The sequence below is a fragment of the Anas acuta genome, chromosome 5 (genome assembly GCF_963932015.1).
Source record: "Anas acuta chromosome 5, bAnaAcu1.1, whole genome shotgun sequence".
Classification (NCBI taxonomy): Eukaryota; Metazoa; Chordata; class Aves; order Anseriformes; family Anatidae; genus Anas; species Anas acuta.
This window is the reverse complement of record NC_088983.1, coordinates 15,689,740-15,703,093: the sequence shown is the minus strand read 5'-3', so window position 1 is coordinate 15,703,093 and position 13,354 is coordinate 15,689,740. Positions and strand designations below refer to the sequence as shown.

Below are 13,354 nucleotides of genomic sequence, written 5' to 3'. Positions count from 1 at the left end.
AGTACTGTTGGTGGTTACCTTGAGATGAGCCAGGTTTCAACTAAATTGCTGCTTTCTAGGGAGATGTTGAAGTAACTTACAACTTTCAAGCCGTGCTAATCACTGGTGTTATCAGTGACTATGTGGGAGTGCAGCCTAATCACATAGAGGACCTGTTGTTTACTGGCTGCCATTTACAAGGTAATGAGGAATGGAACTGACAGTTTGGTAAGAAAGAATCATGAGAATTACCCATCACTTCATAAAGTATCATCAATATTTTGTATGGAGGTTAATTTTATGGTGGTTCAGATGTATGAGTGAGCTCAAAGACCAGCATGCAAACAATAAGAGAAAAAAGGTTTAATTAATGTCTTTGAAGTATTTTCTAAAGAAAGACTGGAACAGCCATTAAATCCACAGAGTGCCAAAAATAATTCCTCATTTTTGCCCACAGAAATGAGATACAAGGCTTAGGTCTCAGTGGTTAGTTCAATGTTGCCAAACTCCATGAATACCGAAGTGTTTAGCAAGGCTGTTTTCCCCTTAAACTTCTCTTGACCTTTCATCATCTTTCTCCACCCAAAGTCCACCTCCATCCAAAGCATACATGTCAAATCCCAAAGTAGTGCTTTGGGAAGAAAACAGAACTGGAATTCTTGGGGAATCATGGGAAGAACCATTTTTGGAATAAATGTCAGTAAAAAGGAAACTAAATAAACATAACATACTGTTAAAAAATAGGAAGATGGGACATATCAGATCCTTTCTATGGCCTCTGAACTAATTTGCATTTTGCTGTGCTGAATTAAATGAAGATTTTTATCTGTGATGTTTTAGTTTGTACAGAACAACTACAGAAAGGAATGTTTTTAGAAGAGAAGCTAGTATTAAAACTTTGTGTGTTTACCCAATTGTGTTTTTGTCCTTCTATTTTTCTTCATTTCTTTTTAGTGCAGAAAGTGAATTATTGCTGTAGGCAACCTCCACATGTTATACTACCCAAAAACTGGCCAAAATGTGAGTCATCTGAGATTGGAATAGCTCTGAGTTTCATTTATAATTCATAGGACTTCACTGAATGAGTTGGATGCAAATGAGTCTAAATTAAACACTGTGTCTAACTCCACTGTACCAGATCTACAAAGTCAAAGAGAGGTAACTACCACCTCCTCAAGCCTGGCAGAGAACAGGCCTTGAGCAGATGCTGAGGTGGCAATTGCTGGCAGATAGAACAGCTATAAATATGTCTCAGAAGAGAAACTTCATTTGCTGCAGTGCTCTATAACTGCAGCACAACTTGGTGCAGAAGACACACCCCACACCCTCACCCCACACAGTGCACTCCTCCGCTTAATTCCAAAATAAGGAAGAAGGAGCAAGAAGCAATTATGACACATCAGCTGCCAGTTCCTATGCATGAGCTTGCCTTGGAGAAAGAAGTTCAGGAAGCTTGCCCCAGAGACTCAAGGATATACAAAAGCTAGATTAAAACCTCTTAAAACCAAAACATTAAATATGCCATACAGTATGCAAATAAAAGACAATGCAAACAAAAGTGTCATATAAAAATGACATAGAATTAGAAATCCTAGACAGTTAACAGAAGGGTCAGAATCTTTATTCTGAACATTCCCAAGCTGTAATGCTTTAAAGACCTTATATATTCAGCATGAGGGTCAAACCCAAGCCAACTTTTGCAATCCAAGCAGTAGAGAAGCAACAGCACCACTGCACTTGCAAGTGAGAGTCTCAGCCAGAGCAAGCCTGTGTCAAGGAGAATCATCTCATGGCACTCTCCTTGTCCCCGTGTAATGCTGGGCAGGAGCCTGGGTCAGTAGGAATATGACAGGCTGAATATGGCACCTATGTTACCTGGGGATCAAACAGGAGGCAACTGATCTGAACATGTACCGTGTGACTAAATAACATCTAACTGGTTGGGGTGAAAAGTGCAATGTTAAGTCTTTTTCCTGGCAATCATTTCCTTTGATTTCTTTTTCTTTGGCATCATTTTTTTTTGTCTTATTTATGCCAAAAGCTCTAACATTTACAAATTCAGTTCCAATCAAACATTAGAATACTTAAAGTCTATGTTGCACACTGGCCTGCCCAGGCAGATGAACTAATTATCTCTGGCGTACTGCTGGCTGCTCTTGCTTCCCTACCTCACAGAAACTGCAAGAGGAATCTCATCTTGTGCCTCTGCTCCTCACAGCACCACATGGACATCTTGGACATCATGGTAATCCCCCTCTCCCTTCTACCTGCTCCCTTGTACTGCTGTAAACCTGGCAAAAATCCCAAAAGTAAACAATAGACTTCAGCCTTTTTTCATGTAAGAGCTGTGCTCTTCAAGACATGGCATGCTTCTTCACAGAAACTCAAAGAGCATGTCTATTTACTAACAATTCCAAAAGAGCAGACAGTTTCCTGGTTCATGTTCTGCAGAAAGGTTATTTTCCTTAACACTATTGTCAAAATCACCCCTCTACAAAGGGGAAATAGGAAACTGTTAGGAAACTGTACCCCAAGTAACACAGATAACATGGGCTCTAGCACAATTGTTATGCCCTCTTCTACTCTTTGCTGTCTTGCTTGAACTCCATACAGAATAAGAAGGCAAAAAGAATCCTGGATGTTGTATATCAGCTTCTGAGAAAACTCTCTCCCCCTCCCCCCTATTTTTTTTTTTTATTATTATTATTTTTTAAATACAAGTATCTAGTGGTTTGCATACTGTTGAAGATACTGTGATAATAGTCTGTGACATATTTTTCACTTAACTCCTAACAAAAAATTTCAGGTCCGCTTAAACTGGCGAAATCTCATAATAAATGTCAAAGCCAGCTATCCAGAGAGAATAAGAGATGTGAGGAATGTAATGGAAAGCCAACAGCCTCAGCTGAAACATGATTTGTTCATGGAGCCATACATTTCTGATGGACAGTGTAAACCCTCTTTCTGTACAGACTGAATTGATTTGTGACAGAAATTGTTTCTGACATAAAATGGTTTCCGGTTTATAGTGATCTCAGATTTTTGGACATTGAAGCATGTTGCTGTTCCTGGAAAGGTGAAGTAGGAAGAGCTGAAAGCTCTGTAACCAGCCTCAGAGGACATAATCAGGAAGCAGTTCATGGAAATCAAACTGATCTTCAGGAAAACATCTTGCGAATCTTTGTTTGGCAGAAAGTTGCAGACAGCATTGGACCAGGTAAACTTCAGCATGCGCAGGAGAGAAGAAGTTTCAAATTAGATTTTAGGAGTGAAACACAACAGTACTTCAAGTGATTGTCTGTGTGCATCAACATAGAATTATCATAACACTCTACTGTCTTCATATGCAGAGAAAAAATATCGTGAAATAAGTAAGACAAAAAAGACTAAAATGTTGTAATTGAAGAAAAGACATACAACTCTTTGCCAAGGATTTGCAGGAGTCAAATAACCACAGACCTTCCATCCTGCCCTACAGATATTTTTTCTCCTGGCCAGATGACAGAGTATAAGCCAAGATTCTAATGTACAGAAGAATTACTGAGTTAACATTATGAATCTCCATTCAAAGGGGCTGGAAACGTTTCTGTGAAGTGCATCATTTGTTTTGTTCTGACTTTTGCTGTTTCTTAGCAGCCACTGATTTCCCAGCAGTGAAAAATCACCAGGTTCTTTGAAAGCTGAGAAATTCACATATATTGCCTAGGAATGACTGTTAGTTACAATGACAGTTGCTAGACTCTCCGAATATATAATGCAATATGTGATATCTGACTTAGAGAAATCAGACACCCCCAAGAGATGAGGCTGGGACATGACTGGTACCAACAAATTATTTTTTCACAGGGATGATTTTTTTCCCCAAAAAGAAGATGCTGTGGGTGTGATGATCAATGATCAACACCAAGAAAGACATGCTAGCATTAAGCAAAGACTCCTACCCCACCATCCCTGAAGTATCATAGGGTCCATTCATGCCAGAACTTCATAAACCTTGCTAATTTTTTACTTTGTTATTGTGTCCTGAGAATGATTTGCAGAAAGAACAGTACCATGCTGTACAGGAATATAATATTCAGGATCAAAACAACACTAACAAGATGTGACTGTTACAACTACAAAGGGGATTAACTTGTAAAGAACCTTAACTGTGGTATGATTCTGCGATATCTCCTGTCTGATGAGGATACACTGACATTGTATGCACCTCAGCTTTGACAGGAATTTCTTTAAGCAGTCTCTGCCTTCTATCATTATCAAAATATGGGTTCCTATTTGTGCTTACATTTACCACAGCATTAATCAGTCTTTCCAGTGGAATATGCAATTTGCTTTTCAGACCCTGACCTTTAAGGCTGTTGGCTATGTTACATGCCTTTAGTTTCTTCCTAGCTGATGCCACACAGCACTGGGAAAAGAGACCTGTGCATTGGCACTAACCACTGGCTGTTTGAAATATGTTATTTTCCTCGATTTACTTCAAGTATGTTATTACCCTCTCTGCCCCCACACTTTTCTTCTAGTTGTTTTTTTCTTCTTTTATGACCTTTAGAACTACTCACAATTTCTGTTGGTTTTCTTCCAAATCCCTTTTAATTTAATGTATTTTGTGGGTAAAGGTTAAATGCATCTCCACCATGGATTAATCCTGTTTTTTGAGCTCCTTATTTATCTTTTTGTATTTTGCTTCACTTTTGTAGGTAACTCTTTACTAGTTATGACAAAACTGCAAATACACTCTTTATTGCTATTCCCACAGTGCTTTCTTTCCTCTTCTTATTTCAAAGAGCCATTCAGTGTGTGCTGCACCAAGGCTTCTGCTGGACTGGCATTCTTCTATGACTCTTAACCCAAAATAGCCTTTAGAGGAGACTACAAAGTCATACAATCACAATTTTCTCTGAGAGTCCACATACACATCACTGAGGCTAAGGCTCTGGCACACACATGGTTTTGTGTGCTTCCCCATCAGATTTGTATGCAGGCTTCAGAGTAAGCTGGGTTAGAGAATGTCCCTTGCACTTTGTCCCTTAGATGGTCCATCAAACCAGCTCCATCCTCAAGGAATGTCATGGCATTTAAGTGGTATGAAACAGCACTAGCACAGAACAGCAAAAGTTCTTAAGTAGCTCAAATAAAAGTCTTCCCCCTCTTGCACTGAAACTTCTTGATCATGATATTCAGTCAGCAGACAAATCAACAACAACAAAAAAATCCATAAAAGAAGAAGGAAAGAAATAGTTGACTGAAAGAAGAATCACTTCTCTGAACAAAACATGACTACTCTGAATTTGTAACAACCTCAAGGCTGACAGTTTTGGGGGCTTTTATTCAATTCTTTATTTAACTCATTATTTGACACTCAAATATGCCATCTTCTGCATATTTCCAGTAAGAGTAATTTCCTCATCTTTGAGGAAACAGGGAACCAAGGAATACACCTGTATACAGCTCCTACTCCTATCTGAAGATGATTTGCTACCTACAGCAATTTCATGATACTTTTTGGATATCCATTTAAATCAGTGATAATTTAGTATTGCAGAGAGTTTTAATGATAGACAGTCTAAAATTCACATAGTCTTATTTAATTTTTAGACAAGGTTTCCCAAGTATAAAGAATGATCAAGGTATGCTTTTATTCAGGGCTTGGATCCTGGCTACATTTTATCTGATCTTGAAAGCTGACCTAATACTTCTAGAAAGCCAGGGACTAAACTCAGAGTATAAATAAGACAATCCAGTGCATGTGGACAGAAGGTGTTTTAAATTGCCTTAAGGATTCTAATAAAAGGATAAGTAGCTCATAAATATTAAATAGTTTTGAAGTGGAAAACACACTGCTTGGACATACTGGAGAGCTGTAAGTCTTGAAGACATTATATGAAATTGTCAGAACATTCTGGTCTTTTCTTCAAGGAAGGTACATTATAGCTGGAACAGGTGTAAAAAGATGATATTAGGAACACGCAGGCAATGAGAAGATGAAAAAGAGCCAGGACTGGTAAAAAGCATAGGCTGAGGGAAGATAAAAATTAAATCTGTATATACAGAGAAGGTAACATCTGCAAAAGAAGAGGTATTTCAGCTGACAAACAAGAGTGGAATAAGAAACAGAAGGGTTTAAATTGTCCAGAAGCAAACTGTAGTTAAAATTAAAGGAAGGTTTATAACAATGAGAATAGCAGGGATGAAAACACAAACACCCTTGCCTCTAGCCCCTATATTTTAATGCAAAATTTAATCACTTAATGAAAGATATGACATAGTGAATGGCATACAATTGTTTAAGAACTTTTTTTTTTGGCGGGGGGGAATAAGTTATACATATTTCAAGATTGCACTTTTATTGGAGGAGGGGAATTTAACAGTTTTCTGAATTCAATAAAATATACAATTTATGTTATATAAGCATAGTTCTATGCAAATTCTAATTAAGCATCCTACTTATTCTTTATGCTTCCTTTGGGAAAATAATGTAGGGAAAGGTCCCACTCTATTAGAGTTTCACAATATATCTTGTAGTGTCTTTTAATACCTAAATGGCAAAGAAAAACAGCTCATTCTCCCACATGCAGCTTGAGTTTTCCTCAATAACATTTAAGTAGGTTAAGCATCAAGACTGCTTCTCAAATAAAATCTGACTGGAAAAATATCATTTTGATTTATTTTTTTTTTCAATGCTAGCAAATAGACACTATTGATCTGGGGTCCACAAGGAACAACAAACATAGTGTCTCTTGATATTTGCCTATGGAGTTATTTGTCATTGCAAAGCTGGACTTCAGCATGTTGTCCTGAATTAGCCCTAAGATTTGCCAAGAACTTTTAAGTGATCTTCTCTAGAATTTCTTTATGCATGTTATACCAAGATTAAGTACTTACATGTATATATGTCTAGTAGTCTGAAGCCAACAGCTTTCACTAAGTATTGAATAGACCAAATACAGCTATCAGAAAGGAAGTTTTAGCATTGTTTACATGATTTTGAAAAGAATTTTGAGTGTGAACATCAAATGTTGCTCGGCTGACATGGAAAAGACTTTTCTATTCCTTATCAGCATACCTACACCTACAAATTACTAACACTGATAGCATTAATTTAATGTCAGAGAAAATAAAGATCTTCAACCAGGATAACCGTGTTTTAGAAATATTATAATTTTTATTTTTGTCACAGACATTTTAAGAGACTAAAGTCTAAAAATTTGTCATTTGTATTTTATTTATTTATTTATTTATTTATTATTATTTATTATCTTTACCAGTTTGAGTTATTCTATAGCAAAAGATATAATCAATCTGTAATTTAAGTGCTTCTATTCGCTTTCTTATTTTAATAGGATGTGTTAAAGATGCTAATTTTAAAAAGTAAAAAATAAAATAATTTAAATATTTACTGCTTTGTGTTTCCTTCATTTCATAATCACACAACTACCTGGCATATCTGGTATGTTAAAATTCTATTGACCAAGAATCACTATAAAGCAACACAATACAATAGCAATAAATTAGGCTGATGCATCTTTGAATGAAAAATGACAAATTTCAAATAACTGTATGTCTTTGTTCTATACAGTAATCCACTGTTAATGCTTAGAAAGTGACTTATCAAATATTACCTGCATTTTGCATGTGTGTCTATGATAGCTTTCTGAGCTTAATGGAGGTTAACAGAACCTAGGAAAGCTTTACTCTTCCCAGTGAGAAAATAAAATTTTTCTGTAGTTACAATTTTTCATTCCTCCTCTACCACAATCTGCCATATCTAGCTGGAAAGCATGACAGTGAAGGCAGCATCAGTAGGAGAAATGAGAAATTACAGTAACAATAAATCCATAAAAAGAAAACTAGTGCTATGACACGGACTGCCCCACCATTAATTTTATCTCAGGGCAATACCCCAGTAAAACAAACCAACTTTCTTGTCTGCATGAGGAAGGCTTCCACAAAGGAGACAGGGAAGCAAGCTAAAACAACCACCCTGGCCAACCCTTTGCATCATAGCGTATTCCAATGTCCCAGTAAGTGATCTTGCAACCTCATTCCATTAAAAATAAAAAAAAAAAAAACCACCAATATTGAGGAAATCTGCATTTAAATCAGTTATCAAAGGTTGGTGGGTTAAGCTGACAGGACTTACACCTCCCATTTCCTTTTCCCCATTTCCCTTCTCCTGACCTTCCACACACACAATCTGAGTGTACAGCAATAGCTACATCATCCAAGGGACTTCAGCCCACCTCACATACCCCACTGCAGCATGTCAGGAAGGGCTTCTTACAAAAAAGGTGGAAAGGGGACTTGTACTTCATCAATACTACAAGCTGTATACAGTGGTAGGCAGGGGAGAAATACCAGTGTCTTTTGGACAAGGTAAAAATAGTTTTTATCTTTTAAGGGATTAGAAATGTACATAATGATAATAGTTGTAAAACAAGCACTAGTACACAGTGGTGTACAGAAATGTTTTACTGTATCACAGGAATTAGCCAGCAATGTGCAAAAGTGCACGTCCTCTGGCCAATCAGTTACTTTTCAGAGGGTTTACAATTTTCCCTATGAAGAGGACGGTGCGGGTATACTTATCCACAATTGTCAGGAGAAAGGGCCTATTGAATTTGATTCGAGGTGGACGGGGAAAATCGCCAGATCTCCAGGTGATCTCCTTCACTGTGGCTCCCGCTGCTTCAGTGCCATTCTCATGAACACTTAGCACAGCTCTGTGGATCACCTGCAAGGACACAGAGCAAAACAACCTCCAGATGACAAGCTGGAAAGAGGAGAGCAACTCCTCTGGAGACCTGGGCCAGCTCTCCAAGCACGCATGTGGCAGCTGAGACCCACCCTAGGCACCATGGGATGGGGGAAGGGAAGCCCCACCAGGGCCAGGGTGGGGGTTAGGGTTGGGAATGGCAGCAGGAGGGGAGCCAGGCCTCCACCCTCTTTAGTCTTGCCAGAGAACCCTGCCTGGATTGAAACCCAGCAGCACCAGCCTGGGGAAGGCCATCACCAGCCCTGCCCTTCTCACCACAGCACCATCAACTGTAATACCACCCCTGGTAGCCTCTGTTAGCTGTATGTGCAGAGAGCAACCCTTGAGCAGCAGACAGCCAAAGAGCACTCAAGATGACTGATGACAAGAAGTTTGGGTAGTAAAGAAACATGGTAATTTAGCCTAGATTTGTTTTGCGTTTGGCAGCTTCATGTGTTATCAGGAATCTACCCTATCATCTAGTTGAAAAAAATAACTTTTTGGGAGCACAAGAAGGGCAGGAATAATAGCTTTTTACCCTCTCTAAGGGGAGTAAGAGGATATTTTACCAAAGTTAACATGCTACCTTTAGATAATTTTATTTTTTTTTTTGGTAGCCAAAAGAACATCTAATGATATGTAAGTCTTCTTCCTCATCCTTGAGCCATGTGTGCATAACCCCTTCTGTGCAAGTGTGGCTTCAGTTTTAGCAATGGTATGTCTTCCCTTGCCTCCAGACTAGTGGCTGTTGATGACTAAATTTTGCTTCAGAGAAACTGGGATAATCTTTTCATATAATATTAATGACAATACCCAGGAACAGGCAAATCATGTGGTCACTGTGTTTCATGTGCTGACTTACTTTTGAAAGCATCAGTCCAGGCTCCTCAGTAATTCCTGACAGATCAGCATGTTCAGTAAATATATCAGTCATACCCATTTGTTTGACTATCTTTTTCACATCATAGGTACCAGAAATAGAAAATTTTGGTATGTGCAGATGTATTTTTCTGTAAAAAATAACATACATAAAGACAAATTTTCAACTAGGTAATGCTCTTCAATAGCTTCACTTTAGTGACAATTCTCATTTATTTTTCTAAATGTTATAAGTTAAACTGAAAGCAGTATCAGGGTTCAAATAACACTTCTGGACAGTATATCCATGTAATGTAAAGTGTTGGAGCAGTATAAGCCCATATTAACCTCCACTTTCACAGTGGGTTTCAAAGAGTTGCCCAGTGAGATACAGCCCCAGCAATTCTGCTGCAAACAGAGCCTCACTAGGAAGCAGGTGTTCCTCAAAAGATTATAGCTAGTTATACCTTATACTTAAGGCTGTTTAAATACAGAACAGGGCCTAGGCCACCACAAAAACAGCTTCAGTAATGGTGAATGATTAAAATTTCCTTTTACACACAATACTGCAGATACCACCTGGCTCTCAACACCCCAATGCCCACTTCAGAAATAAAGATAATAATAATAATAATAAAAAAAAACCAAACACTAAAATTCCATTTTAGTTTCACATTGCCCATATGAGATAAGTGCCTATTAACTTTGTCAACTTGGTGCTAAGCAACTTGTTTTTCACTACCCAGAACTGTTTTTCATTTTTCAACTAAGAAAAGGGAAGTCATGCACAGAGAGGGACCAATAAGTGAACAGAGTTCAAGAATATAACCTGCCCTTTAATGTTTTGTCTTGGTGAGACAAACATGACTAATGTATACATGGTTACATTACTGATATAACATGGTCACATCTCACCCTAGCAAAATCTCTTACCTGTCTTGGAGAAACTTTACCCATTTGGACATGGTCCTTTTCAAGAGAGCATCTTCCACCTGTTTCATCTTCCCTTCATCAGGCAAAACAAATAATGCTGCAACATTTCCATTGTAAGGTATCTGAACCAGCCAACAGGACAGCACTTCATCAAAGTAATTTCTGTAGTAACCCTTCCGATACATCATGTCAACTTTTACAGTTGTTTTCTCATCCACAAAAAAATCCTCTTGTTGTGTATATAAAGCACTGAAGGGTTTCTCCCAATGGGCTTATGACAAAAAGAAAAATAATTCAGTGAAATACAAAGAGGAATGGTCACTATGAATAAAACAGGATCTAGTCTCACAGTCTTCCTTTGGTTAGAGCAAACCTATTTATTTATTTATTCATGTTACTGCACCCTTAGGTGTTCCAGTATCACAGCTTTTATTTCCAAGGTGCTTAAAAGCAATTATGGGTAATACTGAAAACATCGTCTTTCATTAGAACATGAGTCTATCAAAACGTTAAAGAATTTACCAAGCACAGCAAATATGTTTGTTAAAAAAATCCAGTCTTTTACTCAACCAAGTGAGGACACAGACATTCATGCTGACTACACATGTACAGGATTTTATAGGAATAATTTCCAGATAGTGAACATGGGTTCCTTCAACTAAAAAAAAAAAAAAAACAAAACAAAAACAAATAAAACAAGCAAAACAAAACAAAAAAACAACAAAAACAAAAACACCCTTTTACTAGAAACTATAATTTCTTTCTTTTTGATTTTCATTTCCTGTAATAAGCAGTAAGCATCTAAGTTACAACCTTAGCACCCTTTGATATTTCTTACCTTTAAAGAAGACATAGTTAACAAGAACCATTGCAGTGAGAGGATCAAGATTTTCCACTAATTTAAAAATTTTCCCATTTGTCTTTTCCTCAATATAACTGTTGATCTGGTTCTCTGCACTAGAGGAGTTGTTAAAGTCAGTAGAAAAGACTTCAGACTCATAAAAGCTTTTGACATCATCCAAGAACTTCTGTAGTGGTTTTAACATGTCTTCTATAAAAAGGACATTGCCCAGGCTCAGCTGGAGATCACCATCTGAACGGTTCAGCATGTGGAGAAGCTGGCAAAAACCTTCATGTATTTCCTGCTCCTGAGTCTTTTTCAGGTTAAAGGCAAGCCCTTCCAGAATCTGCGTCAGCGTTGCTGACTTGGCACCCAATGCCAGCATTGCAAAGGAAGCAGAGATGCTTATGGGTGAAAAGAAAATATTTTGATCAGTTGCCTCGGATGCAACCAGCTTGTAAAATGAAAATGCAAAATCAGCATTGCTGGGAGCTATTTTGACAAAAGTTTTGTTTTTATCTGGATAAGCTCCTTCCCCATGAGAACTGTGACCTGGGTAATATGCTCCTTTAGGATCATCCTGCTTATTGCGGTAGTGAGGGTGCTGATGACACTGGGCAGCAGCATACAAACCAGCCAGTAATAAACACAAGGAGAAGGTGGGCTTCATTTTCCTTTTAACCCTTCCTGGAAAAGAGATAGACACCGAATATGGCAGGGAAATTAATTTCTTCATCCTTGTGTGCTCCAGCCATGTAAAATGAGATTCTCAGAACATACCTGTTCTCAAAAATTTCACTTTTGTTTCACTTTCCTGATGCCAGTGATCCCCAGAAAGAATGTGTGGTAACTATGTGAATTACTGAGCACTCTCTCAAAAGATGCAATGTTGTTCATGATAACAAGTTTAAAAAAAAATAGTATAAAACTGTTTTTTGGTTTGCTAGTTTGTTAATTTCAAATTGCAAATAACTGGAAGTTTTTGACCTTTTCCCCAGAGAAAATGGTGGAAGCTGGATTTACTCTTGATACTGCAGGATGGCTATTGCAGCACTACTAGTCTTTCTCTTTTAATCAAATAAATAGGTAATTACATATATGTTAAACAAAAATGTAATATAAACACAGATCATACTTTTAGGAGACAAATTACAAAATGCTTATACAATTTTCTCAAGGATAAAATTGAGTCACTGTGGGAGTGAAATCTCGTTATAGATATTTTTTGTTTCCAGAATAATTATTTTATTATTATTATTATTTGATTACTTAAAGTGTCTTCTTTGTTAGCAGGCAGTTCTTGCTGTTTTTTGACATGTTCTGAATTTTTGCATAACAGACACACCGCTCTGTTTACATGTGAAAAGCCCTCCTTCCCGGGCAACAACATAATCCCCCAAACTGATGTGTCCAAGTGATCCAAGAAAAAGTTGAAAGGGTACTTACAGTGCTACAAAGAGGACCTTGATGAGTTCATCTGATCTTGTCTGCTCCTTGCTCCCTTCAGTACCATTAAACAGGATTAAGCGGAGTGTCCCCGTTAATCATTAATTACTTCAAATAAAAATTACCAGTGAGGATGCACAGCAAGCAGTAATGGCATAGATATTATGGACAGTTCATTGAGATTAATTGTCCAAGTCAATATTGCTGGATGGTGGGGTTCTGAGTGACAGGGAACATCTCCTGCTGTGCCCATGCTTGTGGATTCCTGTGACAAGCCTTCTGCGTGGGTCTGGTGGGATAGCTGTGTCCTTTGTGGCTGGAGAAGAACATGGTGAATTCACGTGAAGGCCACCCATAGTAGCCTGGGTCTGGCTCCTGGGGACAAAGGTCCCAGTGCAGCTCCCCAAGAAGTGCAGCCTGCCTGCCTGCCTGCCTTTCCCAGCCTGGTCTCAGGGGGACAGCAAACAGGACAGGGGTGCTGCCAGACACATAACTCCTCTTGTCAGGATTTCAAAACAGGAAAAAAAAAAAAAAAAAAAAAG

At 38.1% G+C, this 13,354-nt stretch overlaps 1 protein-coding gene across 3 annotated transcripts; it reads right to left on the bottom strand.

The window, feature by feature from the left end:
- Nucleotides 1–1,578: 1,578 nt before the first annotated feature.
- Nucleotides 1,579–13,086, bottom strand: LOC137856947 (alpha-1-antitrypsin-like). 3 transcript variants are annotated; one of them, XM_068682870.1, is made up of 6 exons: nt 12,813–13,086; nt 11,364–12,053; nt 10,526–10,796; nt 9,597–9,744; nt 8,569–8,713; nt 2,986–3,196 (listed from the first exon to the last, which is right to left on the bottom strand). In XM_068682870.1, the coding sequence occupies exons 2-6, from the start codon at nt 12,034–12,036 to the stop codon at nt 3,138–3,140; spliced, it is 1,296 nt and encodes a 431-aa protein (XP_068538971.1). In that variant the 5' UTR covers nt 12,037–12,053; nt 12,813–13,086; the 3' UTR covers nt 2,986–3,137. The 3 variants fall into 3 exon arrangements, 2 of the variants coding, with proteins under 2 accessions (XP_068538971.1, XP_068538970.1); XR_011096899.1 differs by lacking the exon at nt 12,813–13,086 and having other exon boundaries at nt 1,579–3,201; nt 5,834–8,713; nt 11,364–12,117; XM_068682869.1 differs by lacking the exon at nt 2,986–3,196 and having other exon boundaries at nt 8,434–8,713; nt 12,813–13,083.
- Between the last annotated feature and the right edge of the window lie 268 nt (nt 13,087–13,354).